Below are 22,042 nucleotides of genomic sequence, written 5' to 3' on the forward strand. Positions count from 1 at the left end.
AATACCTGAAGAAGCCTTGTGCAGCATCTGTAGGTAAATACTGCTCTTTGTAAAGGAATCTACGCATAGAAAAATGCATAATAGATTTGTGAATGGTAAGGTTTAGATGCAAACTATTGAAGTAAGAGAATCACTATTCCACGCAGAAATCTAAGCAGGGCTTGAGATGTTTTTTTCTAAAGAGATGCAAAATACATTGCTAGCAAATTGTGCTCTCCTTAATTCCTTGTATATCAGGAAGGCAAGCAGAACCTGAGAAAAGTTTGTCTTTTCTACCTGAAAAGAGTTTGTCCCCAACTCTTCATTGCAAAATATTTAGATGTGGCAACACTTCACCTTCAACCAATGCCTGACTTTGTACAACACCCACACTTGAAGCCATTCTCCAACACTGAGGATGACTGGCTCAAACACACCACATTGACTCTTAAAAAAGCCCAAACAGCACAGCTGTAGCAACCCGTTTACTGACAATGGGACCATTCCCAGTAAACATCTAAACTGCCGGTGTTGAGATGTGCCCGAGCTGCTAGGTTACATAGGGGAAATTCAGGGGCCTCTACTCATCATATACACAATCATTTGGCATGTGTATAGCCAGAGAGCAGATGGGTAGGCCTTCTGATGATCTATGTGTTGAAGGTAGCTGCTGAAAGTGCCAGTGCAGTGTCTAAATCCATGCTTTTGTAGATTCAGCCCTTAACTTATGGAAAGCTCCCATTTCATTCCCATCCTAGACTTAGTAGCACCTAACCAGCTTCTGTGTATGTTGTGACAGTGTCACATTCCTACAGAAAGTGTCCATGAAATGAGTGATGAACTTTAAATTGGCTAAAATAACACCCCTGATCTGTGAATAGAAGTAGATCTGGACCATCAGTAAAAATGCAATCAGTTCTGCAGCTTCGTGTCATTCCTGCGTTTGGTGAGGTGTGATAGGAATACAAGGGCTAAGTCCAAGGCTTTGATTAAGCAAAAACAACTCTTCTCACTAGTCAGAACTGCATTTGCCCATTCAAAGTCGGATTCTGACCTAAGATCTGTGTACAACATGTTTTTGTTGTTTTCTTTGCATAATTGTACAGCACTGAAAGACCTTTGAACAAACTTACTTTAAAGAAAGGAATAGAAATATATGTAGGGTAAGACTGCAGGCTTGCAAACAACAGGAGTACCTGAAAAACCCTCTGTTCTGCTATTGATCCAAAGGAGTGCTGGAAACATTACTATGGCAACAATTCTTACCCAGTGGAAGAAGCATGCCATTATCTGTGCATAGGAATAAAACGAGAGGAGGCGTTTTTTTCAGAGCTGTTGCCCACCTCCCCTCGACCACTATAGATGTGCTGACCTTCAGGCATGAGCTCCTGCTGCAGGAGCTTTCAGTGAGCTATGACCTGCAGAATTATTTATTGGCCCATGCACAGAGAATAAAGAAATTGTATTGAGCAATAGAGGCCTGCCACAGAAAACAGCACTGCATGGAACTCCTGTTTTCTAAGAGTATCAAACATCTTCCTTACATCGTTAACAAGCTGGGTTCTCGTTGTGAATACAAGAGATAAGGGTGCTCTGGCTCACTGTGAGTGTTGTTTATGCCATGTGGTTCGATGCCACTTGAACCTTTCACAAGTACAGTTATTAACTCAAGAAACTAATGAGCATCTAATCTTGCCATGTTCTTACTGAGAATGAGTTCACGCTAAAGTACAAATCTGCTGGTGTTGTGCTGCTGCCATTATTTGGTCTATTAATTAGCAACTAGAATAATAGAGTCAGCAAGAAACCATTTTGCATTATATGGCTAAATTGAAGGTCCACATCCCATGTAGCCTGAAGGCGGAATCAAAAGCTAATCGTATTCCAGGTGTTTGTAACACTTAAGAAGCCGTCTGCGGCTCCTAGCTGCATCTCCCATTCCCTGCTTCACATAGGGGTACTTCTAAAGGAGGACTGTGACTCTGCCCACTGTTGCTGACCCTGAGGATGGGAGTGATCCTGGCTACAAGTCCAGGCAGACTGCTCTTCCTGTAAATGGCTGAGGAAAGCGATTGTGTGGGAGATGGTGCCAAGCGAGGAGAGAAAAGGAGCAGCCTGGAAGAAAGCTTCCAAATACACACTCCCACTGCAGAAACACTTTATGGCTGTCCTGAGGCTGGGGAGAAGAACAAGCAGCTGCAAGCTCTTTCCAAGCTGTTTGTCTGCCAGGCTTCTCTCTGGGCAGCCTGTGGCACAGCCAGCTGTGAGAGCAACACAAGTAGGTGTAACAGCTCTGCCCACTCGGTAGCTCGCTGCTGCTCCAGAGCCACTTCACAGCAGGAGCCAAGTGCATCTTGCCCATCGCTGTTGCTAATGTTATCTCTTTATTTTTCAGAACAGAAAAACAAGGAGGGTTAGGAAACATGAGGGAGAACCTGGGCAGAGGATAGACTGTAGAAAGAGACCGAGACTAAGAGTAAGTATGTGAACTACAAAGGAGGAATGGAAAAGACATTTGTACTAATAGAGAAAATACACAAAATGTCAGCCAGCCATTTACTAGGTCCCTGCCTAAAAGGCTGAGTTCCTGATTATTCTGTAGAGATAATAAAGATCTATCTCTTCCAGAGAAGTATGTATCCCTGCTAGTCCTGGAAATTATTCCTCTTTTCTTTATGGTAGCAGCCACAGTGGCACAGGACATGCGTGCATCAATGTGTATGTATAGGTACATATTATACACACATACGCATACATAAGAAAGCACGTTGAAAGTGTCTTGATGAAAGGAAAACTACAATGCACACTTGGATTTAACCTATTTCCTCACTCATTTTCCTGTCCCTAGAGATAGATCCTCTGTTCAATATTGACTTTTTTTTCTGGTTCTAGATGACTTTGGGTTCTGAAGATACAGTAACCAGGGCTGTTATTAAGGATATCATTATTATTTTGACAACACTGACTTTGACAGCTTCATGAACTTTATTGAATAAGCAGTGTTTCACTACCCGTCAGATAGTATTTTCACACTTCTCCAACTTCCTCTGCCTTCCGTGGTGCAATATCTGAGGATGTACCAAGTATTCAATAAAAGTAATAATCTTCCCCTTCTTCCCTTTAGAAAAGCAGCTTGATCAGTTGTGGGAATTTTCTTCCATGTTTGCTGTTGCACACCTGTGAGCAGGTGTGCTGGGAAGAAGTTATTAAGGAAAATAAGTTTTCTGGCCATAAGTGAAAGAGATAAGACACACGGGCAATTTCAAATGCAGTGAAGCCTCTGCTCATGTTCGGCTCCTGCAGGAGTGGGTTTCACACTGCTCAGGTCCAGCCCTGCACTCACAAGTCCGCATTTCTTTATGCTAGGGAAATGTGACTGCTGATGGAGGCTGTGCTCACTGATGGGGACACTCCCCCGATAGCTCGGGACACCTCTGTCCAGGGAGAAGGGAGGTGACAACACAGGGTCGATGTACAACATGGGAACATGGCTCGCACAGCCTGGTCTAGGGGTGCAAAATGACGTCCTATGTGGCAAATATGTGCTCAATTGCCACTTGCACCTTTGCATGTGGGGGGTTTTCTTAGGCTTGTACAGCCCTCCTTGTGTTGGGATCTGGTGTATTGGGCGTTGAAAGGCACTGTGATGAACCCAAGGCAGTATTTTATGAAACAGGAGCCAGCCACAAAGAGTTGAACCTCACTGAAGAACAAGAAGCTTCTGGAGCAAATGAAAATGTTATTACTCAGGACCACCTCCAACAAGGAGACAACGGGGCACTACGCAGCCCACTGTTTATTTTATGAGAAAACCCTGCTGCAGCTGGGACTCAGGAGCTCAGTGTTTCTGTCAGGCGTGACAGCAAAGCCAAGCATCCACACACCACCCCAGACTCCTTCAACACCCCACTGGGGTACCGAGCCGGGCAGCTGACAGCTCCGGGGATGTCTTTTGGGGTCGGCTCCCGGCCCTAAAGGCCGATCCGAGCCGTTCCGAGCCCCTTGTGACGCCTGGGCGGTGGCCGGGGCTGTGCTGTGGGGGGCGGCCATGGCGGGCGGCGCGGCCTTGCTCCTGCTCCTGCTCCTGCCCATGGCCGCCGCCGAGCCCCCGGGGGCCGGGGACGATGGCGACTGGGAGGAGGAGGCGGTGGCCGAGCCCCGGGGCGGGCGGGTGCTGCCGGGTGAGGCGGGGAGAGGGCTTGGGGCGGCGGGGCAGGAGCTGCCAGGGCTGCCCGAGACAGGCTGGGAGCGCTGGGCAAAGGGGATTGGGGTTTCTTCCCCCACGCCCCTATTGATCTTCGCCTTGGGGCTCCACCAGCACCCGGCGAGAGCAACAGGGCATAGCATGCAGGCTGCTGGCATCTTTAGGAGGGCTTCTGTGGGATTTTTAAGCATTTATTGGGTTATTCCGCACGTCTTGCGGGATGTGGCTTGCAATTAAAACGCCATATATAACGGGAAGGACTTCTGTTCTACACGGGGTTTTACAAGGCGCCCAAATGTAGAGAGGAGCACAGGCTGCCTTTGCTGCGCTGGTACTAATTGCAGCCCCCTGACAGGAATGCAAATGCAGTTCCTTAGCACATTCTTATCTCAGCATGTGTGGGATTTACATACATAACTCCTATTAATGCTAATGGCAGCGACGTACAGAATTCTCTTTGCATGGGGCTGACACTGTATTTTTATCTGAACCTGATGCAACTGGAAACAGCCATCTTATATAAGTGGGAAGATCTGTAGTTTCTTATGAGAAACTTACTTAAAATGTTGCCTCATTTTAAATGTGGGCAGGAAATACAAGCAAAGGGAGGAATACAAGCTTTGCATGGCAATGTGGATGGATGGTTCATAACGTTCATGGCATGTGTAGTGCCATAACATTCATATAAAAAATACTGTGTTGTCCAGAGAATTATCAGTGAATCGGTTTCTCTTTAAGTTTCTTTATGTTGTTTTTAAAATTTCACTAAATCAGAAATTTGATCAGAAATCAGGAGCACTGATTCATGACGGACTTGTTAATTTAGAACTAATCAGCTTCTACTAAAGTTTATCAGAGTATTTTTACTTAGACAGTACAGTATCTATTTTATTTAGAGCTCTTGTGCATCAGTTCATCATTCTGATTCTCTGGCAAAAATGTCATGTTATATGTTGTGATGCTCCTGCAGCCAGAAGCATCTTTAAAGGGCACCATGGTTGGTGTCCTACTCTATAACTGGGAGAAGTTTGCTTTCACTGGCATCAAAGTCCCTCAGCTTTCTATTAGTAATATCTGAAGTTTACTATCTCTGCTTGTTTACAAAGTTTTTTGTTTGTTTGTTTGTTTGTTTTTAGCTTGTGTCTGGATGGGAAATGACAGCTTCTCCTTTCAGATACAACACCCTGCCATGGCTACACTTAAATTGCCACATCCAAATTGAATTAACACCTACTTTCAGGGTGGAGGTTTGGGGTTTATCATAACCGGATACAAATTGTCAGAAATCTGCTGAGCTGAGAATTTGCACCATCTGAAGCTGTCCTAGCCCTCCCTCCTGCATTTTTGCGCACTTATATTTACTGTGCACACACAAACAAGCATATGTAATGTTGCACCAAGTTGAAAACAGGCATTTTAAAACAGGACGGTATTTAGACTGTAGACAGGATCCTTACATTACCCTCCTTCTTTGGGGTGCTGTGATTGTTGATATGAGACAGGACTGTTGAATGACTGTCCCATTGATTTAAAGAAGCAAAGGGAAACGTGATAGGACTTCCTATCATGGGTGGGGACTGTCTTCTAAAGTGATTATTTTGCAAGGCTCATTAGATAATGGCGTTTGAGGCCACACAAACTGTTTTATGAGTTGGTTCTGTTTTCATAGGTTTCTAAATCTTAGCATTTTTCCTCATGCTTTGACCAAGGCTGGAGTCTTAGTTTAGCATTCAACTGGATAGTTAAGTTATTGCTTAAGGATTGTTCATACGCTAGAAGGCTGTTCTGACGAGCACGACTTATATGCTGAAATAAATGTCAGAACCATAGAGACAGTTAGAGATAACAGAAGAATAAGGTTTTGATGGCTCATTTATAATGTCGGGGAAAAAGAGTTCAGTATCAGTTTATCACTGTGGAGAATTCAGTGTGCTGCTGTAGTGTAAATCCTTTACAATGGGGGAATAAAGCTTCTATGTTTGCACATCACTGACTGGAAGAGAAATGGAACCATTCTGTTCGACCTGAGATATTTAAAGTTTTGGGTAGTGTGTGAAAAATGTAAATGTTGCCCAAAGATTTAATGGCAAGAAGTGATATATAAACTTACATTGCTGCACAGAAATAACGTTTTGTAAACATAAATCCTGAATATAAAAAACTGAGAGACAGCGAAGCAAACTTTACATTAGTAAGTATTTGTTAACAGAAAAAAAATAATAATCTGAGTAGGCAGGACTGGCAATGCAGACTTGTAAAAACAGTCATAGTGACTTGTCTGTTCTCCTCACATTTGGAAGAACTGAAAAGACCTATTGCTTATTTAATGAATAATTTCCAAAGGTGCTTCACCAAGTTCCTCTGTGGAACAATTACTGCATCTCAGTATCCTTATAAACAAACATTCAAATTGCATGCTGTTAGGAATAAAATATATAATCCAGATTTGAATCCCAGATGGAGACGAGAACCTTTTGCTTCTATACATTCTGTGAAATCCATTCTGTAACCTCAAAGTACCATAAAAAAATGGAAGGAACCCAATCACAGTGATTAAAAGCCCAGCACCTAATTAAAATACTGTACCTGGTTGACTCATCTTCGTGCTAGCTGTCTAAACCTGACCTTGAAGTGTGATGGGGAAAAAATCATGTGGCAAGGCTTATGTTAGCAAGAATAAAAAAAAAAAAAAAAACACAAGGAAGTGAGTTGACTGAATATTGTTTAATGAAATTTTTTCTTAACTCTTTTCAAAGAAGACCTGTAATTTGCATAGGACCTAGACATGGCATTTTCCTGAGGAAGACAATTTAACATCATATGCTCATTTATAAGAAAAATACATTTTTTCCTCCTAAAGAATCATCTTAAGGTTTAAGTATGAATGCTATTCACACTGGATTTTATGATAAATTTTTCATAAATGTCTTGTTTTTCTGGTTTAGTTCATGAAAGCAAAAACGTTGGCAAATTTCACATTTCAGCTAAAAAGTAGTAAAGATTTCAAGGAATGAGTTTCCTGTTAATTAGGCATCTCTACCCCTGTCATTGTATTAAAGATGTAACTTTAGACTTTGTGTTCAGGTCTGAATGCCCTTGAGTCCATGGACCTAGAATTTGGAGTATGCACAGTTACATGTGGTAAGTAGCAAAGCAGATGAATAAAACATATTGTCCTTTGTTTTTTGGGGGAAAAAAAGTGCTAACTGTAGCAATTTAGCAGTTGTAATTTGCTTGCCCTCGTTCACCTCTCATTGGTTTCAATTGCCAATAACTATAATTAACAAAAACAATCAGGCTGATTGTCATTAGAAGTTTAGGTCAGATCTGTTGTTTTATTAAATTCACAGCCTGCAAGCTCCTATTTTAAACCAGTTCCCTACGTTTATTGGCACATGAGCTGCCTTCCCCAAAGTAACAATTTTCGCTATTTGTGAACATCTGTGAGATGTTCAGAAGATGAAAGATCTTCTGATGCTTCTCACAGATGTCTTCCCACATACAATATTGCCAAAAAATTGCTTGCCTGCAGTAGCCTGTTCTGTATTCCACATTTATACAATTTATAAATCGTGCAACGGAGAGGAGAGGTATCATTCTGGAGTAGGAGGGGAGAGAGGAAAAATGAGTTGAGCCTTAGGAAGACATCTCTGTTTAGGGTGGTGATAGAATCTGCTGTGAGGTAGTAATTATAGCACTTAGGAAGCAGTCTTGAATCAGAAATGATACTTTTTTTTTTCTTTTTTTTTTTTTTCTGAACAATTTCTGCTTCTTGTAAGGCCATGGGAAAGAGAAAGAAGAGGTTTTGCCCCCATCAGTCTGAAGTTTTCTAGAGTATGCCTTCATATTTTTTCTTCAGCCACTTTTGATATTTCCAGTGACATAATTGCCTTGAGTGCTTCAGGGAACCTATTTCACATAGGATAATATGGTTTTAGAAAAAAAATATATATATATATATTGCTTCTATATCCTTTAATATTTCCCTTTCCTCATAATTTCAAAGTTGGTTATATGTTTGGCATACCCATACTGAATATGTAGCCCCATACCCCATGCTTTGAGGTACACATTTTTTGGATACTGAGAAACTGCTCTTTATGTCCCACACCTCTAGAAGACCTCTCAAATGTTCTTTGAGAATTTCAGTGAGTTTTGCCTCAGATCTTGGGTCCCTCAGAGTTAACGTTTAACCCCTTTACTGTTGAAAATTATATACTCTTACTGAGAAAGCAGGAAATGAAAGCTCTGACAAAAAGAAAATAAGAAAAGGCATCATCTCATATCTGGACTTCAACCCATGTTTGTAGCCCTTATTCTAGTCTGGGCTGTTCAATGCACAGAGTGTTGGTATGTTGAACGGCTGAAAGGTACCTTATTAGTTCTTCCAGTAAAACTGTGAGCCCTTTGTCTCCATCAACTTCTTTCTTACCCCTTAGGTTCATCTTTCTAGCCTTTTATATTTGTTGCTTTCTGAACTGGCACCACTGTCTTAATTTTCCCCAGTACCACTGTGGCTCAGATCCATTGCTTCTCTGTTCATAGTCCAGGTTTACAGAGATGTTGAAGCATAATTAAAACATGTTAATGATGTCTTGTCATATCTGCCTTGGTTCTGCATTACTCTCTCCGTGGTCTTGCTGTTTTGGCCACTGTTGCCTCTAGATTTCTCTCATAGCTGCTGTTTTTCAGTTCTCTGTGGGTCACTCTCCCTGCCCCCCAATCTGTTAATTTACATTTTTCCAAGGTGAACTTCATTTAGATCACATATTTTTCCTGCATCCAGATCACTTTTTCTGCTAGGTTAACTTGGGTGACTTGGTGAAGTTAAGACTTCATTTGTTAGAGCATCTCAGTAGATTAATTTCATCAGCATTGGAAGCTACAAAGAAAAGGTAGAGAAAGGAAACATGGGAGTGAAAGAAAAGAAGCTGTCCAAAAGGAAGAAGCAGAGGAGTGCTAAGAGAACTTCCAGATCTCATTAAAAGAGCTTTTTTCATCAACCTTTTGAGTGTGATATACTTCCCCAATTTTAATATTGCAGTAGATAAGACACGGGGAGGTTTTTTCCTGATGAATGTGATTACAGTTAGCCCAGCACCCAGATTTTATCAAGCCATCCTTTTGGATTTTCATAGGTTCCCTGTCGTTTTCGTTAGCTAAAAAAAACCTACATGGCCCTGAAGAAAGAGGAATGCCTTTAATAAAAGTGTCAGTTCATTGCCATTTACACCTCTGTCTCCGCATCCATGAGATGAGACATTCTCTGGAGTGGAGAACGATCCTCGTTTTGTGTCATTTTCAGTAAGTGGTGTTGTCTCCCTCTGTCACTTGAAGTACTGTTTCACGAGGAACATGACATCTCTGAAACGCTCTGAAATCCATCGGTTTATATAATACACACTTAAGGAAGGCATAGGCTTCGTAAATGCAATATTCAAACCAATTTCCCGTTTATTATTATACTGCAAGGAGGGAGGGGGGTTAACTCTCCTCTTTCCATGCCTGTTAGTAAACAAAATACTTCTGGAAAAAATGGCAAAGCCTTCTTCTGTTTACTGGGCCTAAACATATTATTCCTGCCTCCCCCACAAGCTATGTCATTCCAGTGAACTGTGTACACACAGTTTGGCAAAAACAATTAGAGCACTTGTTTTGAATTTGTTCGTAATTGTTAAAATGAGGATGTTCCCATTGAAATCCTGATAACGAGACCGAACATTTTCTGCCTACCTGAACACGGTGTCGGAATTTTCCTATACACGTTTGTGACGGGTTGTCTCCTGATCTTTGTCTTCATTAGGAACCTCCACGTTGCAGGTGGAGTCCTGGTCAACCCTTGTTGTCACCTATTCCTCATACGAAGCCCTGTGTTATGGACCACTGGGATCTTGGAGGCTTAATTCCAGTGTCTCTTGGAGGAACTCCAGTATCACGGGCTGGCGCTTACCATTAAGGCTCCCCAGTCCCAGTCCCAATCCCAGGAGGTTTTAGAGCCATTGGTTTCTGTTGACCTTGGTGGGAGCTGGAGACACTCAGACAGTCACAAGACTGGAGGCAGACTGAGTTGGCAAGCTGTACAGTGTTCTCTGTGCCATCTGATTTGAGCATGTAAAGGCCAGGAGCCCGAAAGCTTTGATATTTAAAGTGAATTAACTGTTTTGCAGAACATACATTAGCTTCCTTTCAAATTCTTTCTCTGTAAGGAAAGTTCTGAATTCATATTGAATTCTTTTTCTGACACATAGGGACGTGATGATGCTAAGGATCTGGCTCCCTGTGGTGCAGAGCCTGACAGACGTAGATGTTGTCTCAAAATCTTAGATACCCACATGGGATGGCTGTAGCAGGCACTCTGAGAAGATCTGTTTTTCCTGGTGTTTGGTAGATACATCATAGTAACATCCAGGATGAAGAAAGAGAAAGCAAAAACTGTATGGAGAAGATGAAGAAGTGCAGAGAATAAGATTTTTATTTATTTTTATTTTTTTTCCCCAAAGGGATTGGCATCCGAGAAGTTCTGTTAATGAGTGGATGCCCTGGGGGTGAAACAAAATGTATTGTTGGTGTGGAGGAATGCCACGGGCCGGTGGACTGTGGATGTAAGTAGAACACTGTGATACAGCAATCAAAAGCAAATAAGTTGATTCAAAGAAAACATCCTTATTCTTTGTGAGTGTGGAGGAAGTGGAATGAATTGATTGTATCCCACCCTCCAATTACCCTGCTAAGCAGTCTGGTAATGTTTAAGATCTCATTTCTCAACCGATGTGCATTTGGTTTCCAGCCCCTGTAAAATACCATTTTTCTGCTATTAGCTTAGTTCCAGATATTTCACCAAGCAAAAACAGAATTTGAAGTAATTTTAAGGGAGAAGATAATTTCGAAGTAACATTTTGTGGTTTGAAGAATTACGAGCTTGATGGTCTGTACCAAGATGTTTCGTATAGTTGAATATACCTATTAAAATTCCTCCTCTAGTGGGAAGACCAATTTCTGAGAACTCGAAAAGCGTGGTGATGACTTGTATTTATATACCTCCTGAAAATCGATTTAAATATGTTTGGAAGATCTTAGCTCCAAACAAGGTGAGTAATTGCACCCCACTTTGTGCAGAAAAATGGCATGCTGGATGTGTTTATTACATACACCATATGAAATGGCCAGATGCCTGTGCTGATTACTTCCTTTGCTGTCACAATGCAAATAAGCCCTGATTTCTCACTGGCGAGTTGGTAATACAAGGGCTTAATTGGCTTTGCACCTTTATGCAGCATCAATTTCCTCTTTATGTAAGGGAGACAATAATTTTAGAGAATACTGTTTCTTTACTCTTATTTTAGAGAAATTGGGCCCAGTGACTGGTGAGTGATTACATGTTAGCAAGTCACAACCACATTGCCCTTCCCAGTTGTTCAAGGAGGTGCTGTAGAGGTGGGAGGAATTTTCCCAGGGTCTGAGAGGTCCTGACAGGCTGAAAACTGATGGAGTAGAATGAGCACTTTTCTGTGAGTATATTTGAAAAGAGACAAACCATTTTTTTTTAAATTTTCTTTTGCATATGGATAGACAGCACACATTCTTCCCAATGATTCAGCTGTTATGGAAGTGCGCAGAGATACGCATCCAATTACTTACCAGTGTGAAACTCAAGGAAATGAAAGTGTAATTGCCTCCGTAAAATACACAGTGCACGCAACAACTGGTAAGCTTGTAGAGACACTTACAGACCTCTAGTGTTATGGCCTTGTGTTTGTTATGTGGCATTCAATCATCATAGGATTGCACGTCACCGGTAGCGTATAGGCAGGAGCTTGTGTGCTGTGGTAATGACTGTCATGAAATGCAGGCCAATAAAAGAGACATAAAAAAGGAGATGACAGATTGGGAGTGAAGAGGTTGTTTGTGGTAAAAATGAGTATTTTCTTTACCTTGGTAAAATCTCAAGCTAAATAAGGAGGTTCTCCTATTACCTACTCATTTGTTGCAGCAACCAACTTGGTTAACACAGACTTATTCTTGTCTCACTGAGCCACGTAAAACCAGCAGCACGCTGGGCAGTTCTGCAGGTAAGTCTCCTTTCCACTTCAGTACTGAAGCTGGAAAACAACCTTTTGTGTTTTCACTTTTAGCTGCCATCTGGAATTTGCTTATGCACAATATATTTCGGGAAGCTTGACATTGAAAAGAATACCTGGTGAAACAGTTCCCCAGTAACATCTTTCTCCCCTCCTCTGCTAATGGGATATTTGCTGACTCCATCAGGAAAGCTTTTTTCCTTTCTCTTCAGTACGATGGGTTATTTATTTCCTGCGTGTCTCCTGAGGTTCTTTCTGCCATTGTACAGTAATGAGGAATTTATTTTCTAAATCCATCTGCTAGTCACAAAACACCCAAATCTTTGATTATATCCATTTGCTTTCGTTTTCTTTTTATTATTTTCTTCTCCCACTATTCAGTTTCTACATTTCTTTTTGTACAAAGAGGAAGTTTCCTTTTTGAGACCTGAATTAGCAGAACACATAATCTGTTTTAGTTTTAAACATGCAAATAGTCCCATTGACTTGAGTTGGTGAGTCATCAATAGGACGACTCACGCTCTTGAATTTAAACTGTGATTAAGTCCTTTTGGTGAAAAGTGGTCAGATGAAACCCATCCAACAGATGATCTACTGAGAACTTCTTACAAGGTTTGAGGCTGTTGGTTCAGAAACTATTTATGACTAGACAGAAATATGGAGAAGACAAAATCTAAGGTTTATTAGGAGTAATTTAGGCATGTTTAGTAATTTAGGAGTGGATTGTCATGATTAGTGACAGATTAGCTTCCTTTAGGTTTGTAGAGGTATTTAGATATCCAAGAGTTTCTGGGCTTTACTTCCCCAAGAGTGCTACTGTTTGGACTTCTGATGTTATTAGCTCTTAATCAGGTACATGGAAAGAGTTATCAGCAGAAGTTTTGATTGAGAATGTACTAAGGCTTTCATCATGTAGGTCTAGTTTTGTTGTCTGTAGATGGTCAGAAATCTAGTGAGTTCAGAATACTGTCAATTAAAGTTGGCAAACTAAAATAGAGCTGGATGGTAGGAAACAAAGACAAAAACTAGGACACCTTACCTCCTGCCTCTTTTTTCCCAAGCTCAACTTCACTGCTCATTCCTGGCTCTTGTACTCCCTGAGCACCACAGGAGGATGGGGAATGGGAGGTTGTGGTCAGTCCGTAACAGTTCCTCTGTGCTACTCTTTCCTCCTCCCACTTTTCCCCTATGGGTCTACCATAGGCCACAGTCCTTCAGGGTAAACCTGGCCCAGCATGGGCTCTTCAAGGGTTGTATTTCCTTCAGGGAATCTCCACCTGCTCTGACATGGGATGCTACACAGGCTGCTGTGTAGATATCTGCTACAGTATGGTCTTCCATGGGCTGCAGGGGAATCTACTCTGTTGCCTGGAGCACCTCCTCACCTCCTTCTTCCCTGAGCTTGGTGCCCTGTGTATTTTTACCTCCTAATTTTTTATTTTCAATTTTTTTGCCACCAACTGAGATGATTCTGATCACTTCTCAGGGTCACTCAGATGAATAAGCTTAAGTCTGTATTTTGTCTTTCTCATCACCTCGAACCCTGCCTATTCTGTCCCACAGATTTCGTTGTGATAGCGCCAGAACTGCAGAATGGGGCCAAGGAAGTGGAACTATGCTTGCTTAGTGGCTGTTATTTCTTCTTGACACTTTGCTAGAGAGAAAGACTTGAGGTGGTCAGCAGAGCTAAAAATAATCAAGACAGCTGATAAGGAGTAAATGTATTTCCTTTGGTCTCATCCTTCGTCCTCTCTCTAGTGCTCTGTTGTTTTACTTGTGTGAACAGCAGTAGTCAGATTGAGAAAAATATCCGAGAACCTGACCCCAAAGACAACACTTGAAAATACATAGCATGACACTCTGCTTCAGATTTTGATGCATGTGAAGTGGGGAGGATGTGTTGCAAAAAGACAGGCAAAGCCTTAAATGAATGTGGCTATATTTGCCACGTGGCAAAACTTCTTATGAATTGATTTTCATACCATGCACGGAGAACTTCCATGTGTCCTTTACTGATGATCACTGCTCTTCTCAGTGACCTTTTGTTGAAAAACAGTAATGACCTTTTTGTTTGAGTGAGTGGTCTTTAGTAATTTGCCTCTTCCCTTTGTTTGCAAAACTGTTCAGACTGATGCCTTTTTGTCTTTTACACCAAGAGAAAGGTAACAAAGATGTGCTTTATCTTCAAAAATTATTGAGATCTGTGCAAGGAAAATCCCATCTTTAATAACTGACATTTCTTTACATCCTTCTTACTAAATCACGACCCTGGAGTACAGTAGAGGGTCTTGTTTCACACTCCCACCCATTACGTTGTTGGGTGTTTTGCGAAGACTTTGGAGCTGGAAGGTGGTTTGTTCATATTTACTAATAATAGTGCTGTGAGGAGGGAGGAAGGACTTTGCAAGGGAGGAATGTGAGAGCAGAGAACGATCCTTATCACCACGCTGTGTGAAGGGTGTCAGCCTTCTGCGATCCCAGCTGTGCCCCCAGCTCCATGCTTCCCATGGGCGGAGGAGAGAGTTGGTCTGTGTGTGTGTGCTGCTTCTGTGGAGAAGATGCAGGCAATGGTGTTAACTGTTTCAGAGGCCATTCCAGGCCCCACTTCTCTTTTGTTTGTTTCCTGATAATGGCTTCAATGCCAGAGCTTCCTTTAGAGGCAGAAGCCACATCGCTGTGATGGGTTACTGTACAAACGCATGACCAGCATTACTGTGTTGTCCTTGCATTTGCACAGAAATGACATGGGGAATCCCAGTGCCCGAGTGTAACAGTGTGGATCCTCTCTGTATGTGTTTCTGTGTGCAGTCCTGTTCATGCATCCATGCATTTTTAATATGTAGGAGAAGTCTTAGAGATAATCTGGAAGGGAAACAGAAAAAGCTATGCATCATCATTATATTAAGGGGAAAACATAGTCTGCAGAGGCAGAATCTCACTGCCCTCTGCCAAACTGATACATGCTTTCTGGATCCAAAAACTGGTGGAAAGAACTCATGTTGGCTGCTGGACCATATACACAATTGGTTGAGCAGCTGCTTATAGATGGAACACTGCTATACAGTTGACATCATGATCTAGGAGGAACCCCAGCTCACTGAAAAACCTGGGGGAAGAAGAGGATGAAGAGGAATGGTGCTGCTGGCAGAGCTAGTGGTGTTTCCTTTTGATAGGAATGGTGCAGAAGACATGTTGTAGCAGGAGACAATCTGCTTGAAACAAGTGGGTATGCTATCAATCTCTTCTTGTTCTGTAAAACCCTAGAAAATTTCCAGTGGAGGTACATACAACTTTATGAATCTCTTTACAATGCAATTGTGGAATATATAATAGTGTTTTTCTTCATCATTCTTAAGGGCAAAGTAGTCCGCAGACCTGCAGCGAGCTATAGACTTCAAGTTGAATGTCACTGAACTAAACCTCACATGTTTAAAAAATAGTTGTTCTTCCTACTTGTATTAAGCAAGAGGATTTTTTCTTTTAAGAAAGCTGATGTAAATATGTCTTTTTAACCTTTTCTGTTAGCTGAAGATGTTTCTAAGGCATATTCTGGCTGCAGCAAAATTCTCACTGCCCAATTGGGAATGTTGCCTGGACTTTAGGAGTGCAGTCAGGGGCTTAAAAGTGCTCCTGATGTGAATCAGTTTTTGCTCATTGTAAAACAGCTTATCGGGAAGCTGCTTTTTGGTCTGTTTCCTGTTTGCATTTTAAATGTGTGTTTACTTGGAAGGAACTCCCTCTGTATTATCAGTTTGTCTCTTGGGCAGTTCTAGATCTTGACTACTGGAAGAATTTCCTGCCTAGGAAGAAAATGAGTAGATCAGCAGTGGATAAGAGAAAGTTTGTTTTCCTCTTCAGTGGGCTCTTGTTACAGCCTGTAAAAAGAGGTATTCTTAGAGGTCTAAATTCACATTTTGTCAAGGGGAAAAATACATTACATTAATGAAATTGCAAAATCAAAGATAGTTTTCATTAATGTCCATTCCACACAACTGCATGTAATTCTAAAAAGACCATCCAGTCATTGAAATAAATTAGCCTAAGAGCAATGAGCTCTGCACTGTGTGAAAACCCCAGTATTTAGACTTACCATGCATGATATTCTAAGCTGGTTCACCATTCTTATATGTCTTGTATCCTGCAGAAAGATCAGGAGAATCCTATAGGCAAGCTGCGGTTTAAGAATGTCAACAAATTCTGTGATGCAGGAGAAACAAAACTCAAATGGTGTGATGGAAGAGTTGCTTAGATACTACAGTGATGACAGTGGCACAAGAGCTTCTATAGGAATAGCAACGCAATGGAAATAGAAATGGTTTTCCTGCAGTCATTCTGCTACAGAGAATACCGACCAGTGTAAGAAGAATTTAGTGTACCAGGGAGCAATGAGATGCCACATTATAGTTCTAGAAACTCCTATCAGGGAAAATGAAAGAAAATTAAGGTTGGCCTGTGTAGAGTTGTCAAACCTGGAGGGATCTGGAAATATGCACTATAGTTCATTGTTTTGGCTGAAGGTTGTTGAACAAGTTCAATTAAATCTCAGACCAAGGTGACTGGGTTTGGTTTCCAGGCATTTCTTTATCCAGGGTCAAAAAACAGATGGGAGAAATTGGTTGACTGTCTTCATCATTCAGCATTTTCCACTCTTCCTGGATTTGTTAGAGTCATCTCCTAACTGCTATCTTTGGTCCTAGGTAAACAGCTAAACTAATGATAGGGCCATTGGTTTCCTTCAAAATATTCCAAGGTCTAACAGGTTGTAGCATTGCAGAATGCATTTCTACTTGAAATCCTTGCTACATTTTTCACTTCTCATCTTCATGCAGCTGCTCCTCGCTATGTGTTTCTGGGCCATGCAGAACAACTCCTTTCCGTGCTCAGTGGCTATTTGCTTTAAATAAAGGCAGCGCAGACCTAGATAGAGACAGGGAGCTGAAAAGCAGCGTTTAAGTTATTGAATCCATTTCTTTGTTAGCATAATCTCTTTCTGCTTCATTATTATTGTTAGTATTGCAGCAATTAATGTTGTTAGCATTCTCCTGTACCACAGTGGTGCCTTGGTGCCTCAGTTGTGGATGACAGAGCACCTGGTACCCGGCGCAGAACAAAGAAGTCAGCCTGCCTTGGGCCGCAGACGGTCTGTGCTAATTCTTGTCTCTCTGTCATTCATTTATCTTACTTGAACATGTCTTGAAATCTTACATTAAAGCATCTCCCAAAGCAAAAGCATTGTTGTATCAGTCATTCTTAACAAGTACTAAATAGATAAATTTTCCTCTCCTTGATTTTTTTTCCTTGTTGGTCTTTAGGAACTGCAGTCCCTTGTGTTACACAGCTATAGGTAGTATTCTGAGAGCTGTCCCACTGTGACTAACACTGAGATTAGCTTGTGTATATGTGTGTAGTGAAAGCCCTTGCGTACTGTCAATGTTTTGGCTAGTTATTTCCTGACAAAATATGGCTTTCCAAGGTCTGATCTTTAGGTCTGTCACTTAAAACAGTAGGTCTTCTTGGATGTTAAGAGTGGAAAGAGAGGGATTCTTCCAGCCAGATATAGATGTTTGCATCTGAGCTCTGTATCCAGACTCCTTTACAGTTAGTGGAATGTTACTGATGAATCACAAAGTATTTTGTCTTGTGCTGGATGCCTAAATCAAGTCAATGAAAGGTAGCTTGGAAGTGCCAGTTCCTCTCCAAAGTCTATAGAGAAAACCTAAGACAGCTATCACAAGCATCTACATAGTGAACTATCTTAAGTGAGATGTGTTCCGCTCCACATGCCTTGATGTCCATTTCTTTGCATCTTTTTTGGTTAGATGCAAAGAAGGTATAAAATGTTACTATTTTGACTTCTGATTTCATAAAGGCATGAAGGCTGTAAAAGATGTCAGAAAGGTAAAGAATAAAATCCTGTTCCTTCTCATTTCTGTTCATGACATTAAAAGCCTGATTCATCTGAAAATTTGAACATAATAATGACCATCTTTTTTTTTTTTTCTTCAGAGCACCAAACAAAACAATCAGGGAGAATAGAAACAGGACAATCAAGGAAAAAAAAGGCAGATGCCATTCTGGTGTTTTGCCTGGTAACTGGAATCATTTTCACCCTCGGCGTGATCTTTGCCATCATCTTTATAATTCTTCACTGGTAGGTGGACAGCACACAATATGATTTATGTGTTACTTGATCAAAATACGGTATTACCGATGACAAACATGACCTGGGGTGAACTATTTAAGTTTCTCTATAGTTTAATATTTGTGTTGCCAGTAAAGAAAACATGAACAAGCTTCTGGAGATCAGGCAGAAGTACTTTACAAAGCAGTTACAGTGACTGTTAATGGGAGGGAAATGTTTAGAGCAATTTTTGTAAACCTACTTAAATGTGCGGTTTTGTTTGATTCTTTTTTTCCATTTCAGGGCAATTGTAAAAGCTGTTTTGGGATCAAAAAATGGGCAAGATGACACGTTCGAAAGGCTGACCAACAAAAGTTCACAGAGTGACATGTAGTAAGTAGCATCCCGCTCAGGGTCAGCATTTCTTTTTGGAGGAATTGGGGTCCGCACCTGCAACTACAGTGTTCTCACCATCTGCATTAGCCAAAATACAAGAAGTGCCAGAGCCATCACTCACGGAGAATGAAGTACAGAAGTCCTTCCAGCAGTGGCATAAGGAACAGAATTAGAGAAAAAAAGAACAATCAGATTACGCAGGAACAGGATATAAGAAAGATTAATAGATGCTTGGAATACTGGTTTAAAACCAGTATAATAAATAAATAAAATAATATAAACAAATAAAATACTTTTTATAGTTCATTCACTGTTTTGGATTACTGAACTTTAAATAAAATGTGCAAAAATACTCCTATTTTAAGGTGGACATCACTTCCAGGTGATATAATAGTGTGAGCACCTCTGAACTGGAAAACCAAACCCAAATTTTTGTGCAGATATTGAAACCAGTTTATTTAACACCTCTGAAATTGGTGGTGATGTTAATCTACACTGCATGAAATGGGGCACATAGTCTAGGCAAGGACTATTTTTTTGTAAAATGCTCCTTATCTCCCTGGTGGTGCTCAAGTATGCAGTCACTGTAATCCAGTGTCTTCTAGACATAATAGGATAGTGTGTTTTGTTAGGGAAGATGCATGAAAGGTGTTGCATAAGCTTCATTAATTTTTTACCTTCACATTTGCACATGTAACCATTTCTGCCATCAAGGGCACCAAAGTGTGTGAACAGAAGAGTAGTCCCCTGGGTTCAGACCAAGGGTTCGTCTACCTCAATCAAATCAATGGACAAAAAAGGATGTGAAGGGAAGAGTACAAAAACAAGACAAGGTTGTGTGGTGTTTTCTCCATGTATTCTTCCAGCCTCCAGCCACTTACGTTTTTTCTAAATCAGACTCAATTTGTAAGCAGGTAGAAATCTTGAGTGGCCTTCTTTTCCATTACTTTGTTCAGTGTCCCCTTGTACTTACGTAAGCTTCTGTCGCATCGAACATCCTCTGATGAGGAGATCCAGAGCATAGAAACGTCTTTTGTCCATTTTGAACCCACTTCCTGATAGCTTCATTTGTTGCTCCTGACTTCTTGAAAGGGCAGTGAACTGTCAACTGGTACTATCCTCTCCCTGAAGGGGACTGTTCTCTAGGTCTCTAACATATTCCCTGGTTATTTTCGTTCTAGCTGAATAGTGTAAGTTTTCTAAGTGATCCTTCATCCTGAAGCTGTGCCATTCCTCTGACCATCCTTGCTGACCTTCTTTAACTATCCTCAATTATGTGATTGTCGTGTTTATGAAGGTGCTTTCTATTTGTGTAAAACATTGTTTGATGCAAGTAAAAAAAAAAAAAAAAAAAAAAAAGGAGCAGATAACATATTGAAAAATGGACTGCAGAGTGATTAAAATATTTAATAGATTTTATGATTGATTTTTTTCTTTGGTAGAAACTCTGAAAAGAGGCCAAATATTGAGAACTCCAGGTTAAAGAATACTTCACAGTAAAGAACATTGAAAAAAAAAATAGATTGGAGGTAGTAACTCATCCTCTCAAAGAATTCCTGTTCTCTTCAGTTCCTCTATTGCTGCAGATGTTTAACTGCACCATCTGCACATCCTTAAAAAGCATTATCATATTTTTCAGAGATACATCATTTTGTTTTCTGTTTAGTGAAAAGATCATTTACATTTTTGCAATAAAACATCATATTCAAAAATGACGTGCACTTAATTCTATAAAAATATCTTTTTTAAAGGGAAATGATATTTTTGGTAACACTGTCATTAGCTATGTCATTTTATATCATTTGGAAGACAAACCTAAAAGTCTTGCAATGTTAAGTAGAAAATATATAGAGAAGGAAAGAGCAGACAATAACACTTCTGCAGTTTGCAAAACTAGATTATGCATTCCAGGTGAGTTTTTGATTCCATGCACTCAAAGACAGACCATTGTGGCGAGTCTGAGATCAGGTCTCAAATGCAGATCTCAAAAATAGACCCAAACCAGTGGTTGTTACTCAGGGAATTGTTCCCACTGAAGTTATGGGAAATATGAAGCAGCTCTGTGACTTCTGAACTCTTGTTTTCATGCTGTAATTTAGGTGGGGCGTAACTGAAAGAGAGGGAACTAGACTATTCTTTTTCATAAAGATGCAAAGGATACAAACTTTTTGTATTTTAATGGCATTAGCAGTGAGCCTCCAGACTTACTTGGGTTGATATTTTGAAGGTTTTAGATTTCCATGGTTTGCTGGCAAGTCCACCGAAAAGTAATAGATACATAGTCTGAGCATTCAGAAAATGAAATTCAGGAAAGGCTGAACTAATCCACACTGGAGCGTGGGGGGCCTCAGGGTAGATCAAGCAGCTTTTGCTCTTTATTGGCTCGTATTTTATAAAATATGATTACCTTCTGCCTTTTTTCACTCTCTCATAACTCCTTAGAGCTTTCTACAAAATAGAAAAAAAAAATCTCTAGAATAGTTGATGCAGAAACTGTAGCATAAAACATGGAAGAATGGCTTGCTGTTCAACAGATAGGGTAAACACACTGCTTGTTCTGCTGCCGAAGCTGCAATCAGAAACTCCAAGAAGTGGGGGAAATTCCTGAAGGTTACTCTGGCCAAGCAGCCATCACACAACCACCGTGTTATCATTCTCTCGCCCTAAATGTGAACCTGAATGGGTCGCTCTTTGTACTGCATGCACTATAAAGCACACAGAAAGTGCAAAATAATTGTCTTAATGTAACCCCTATCAACCTTCTCTGACTTTTGATCCCGTAATCTGAAAAATAGACTTAATAGTTTGGCAACAGAGCAAACAGCTATGACAGATAAAGGACATCCAGAAATAAATGTTTTAAGTATTTTTAAAGAGATGAAGAACATGCTACAATCTGCTCAAGCACTTCTGACAAAAAAGTATTCACCATCTACTGTTCTTGATGCAACTCCTTTTATCTGCAATGCCTAAGAAATGCAAAGATTGTTTTCATTATTTTCTGGTAGTGGATTAATTAAGAGAACCGACCAGAGTTTCTCCTTTGCCATAGGTTTAAGCACAGTATTTCCACCTCCTCCAGCTTGCTGACTGAACTGGGAACCTTACGTCTGCTGCTCACCCCAAGCGATGAAGTTTTCTTATTCTCAGGCCTGAAGCATGTGCCCGGCTCCTGTTAAAGCCTGTGTCACTTCAGCCCTTGAAGTGAGATCTGCTGCACTTGTAAGGGAGAGGCACTGAGGAACCAGAAGGAGAAGGGGCAGA

General features: G+C 40.9%; 1 protein-coding gene across 2 annotated transcripts; it reads left to right on the forward strand.

The window, feature by feature from the left end:
• Nucleotides 1-3,969: 3,969 nt before the first annotated feature.
• Nucleotides 3,970-20,060, forward strand: SPACA1 (sperm acrosome associated 1). 2 transcript variants are annotated; one of them, XM_084513948.1, is made up of 7 exons: nucleotides 3,970-4,160; nucleotides 7,268-7,324; nucleotides 10,684-10,785; nucleotides 11,165-11,271; nucleotides 11,753-11,888; nucleotides 18,268-18,412; nucleotides 18,686-20,060. In XM_084513948.1, exons 1-7 carry the CDS (start codon nucleotides 4,028-4,030, stop codon nucleotides 18,774-18,776), a joined length of 771 nt encoding a protein of 256 aa, XP_084370074.1. In that variant the 5' UTR covers nucleotides 3,970-4,027; the 3' UTR covers nucleotides 18,777-20,060. The 2 variants fall into 2 exon arrangements, with proteins under 2 accessions (XP_084370074.1, XP_084370075.1); XM_084513949.1 differs by lacking the exon at nucleotides 3,970-4,160 and adding an exon at nucleotides 4,267-6,374.
• Nucleotides 20,061-22,042: the final 1,982 nt, after the last annotated feature.

The sequence above is a fragment of the Aythya ferina genome, assembly GCF_964211825.1.
Source record: "Aythya ferina genome assembly, chromosome: 3".
Lineage (NCBI taxonomy): Eukaryota > Metazoa > Chordata > Aves > Anseriformes > Anatidae > Aythya > Aythya ferina.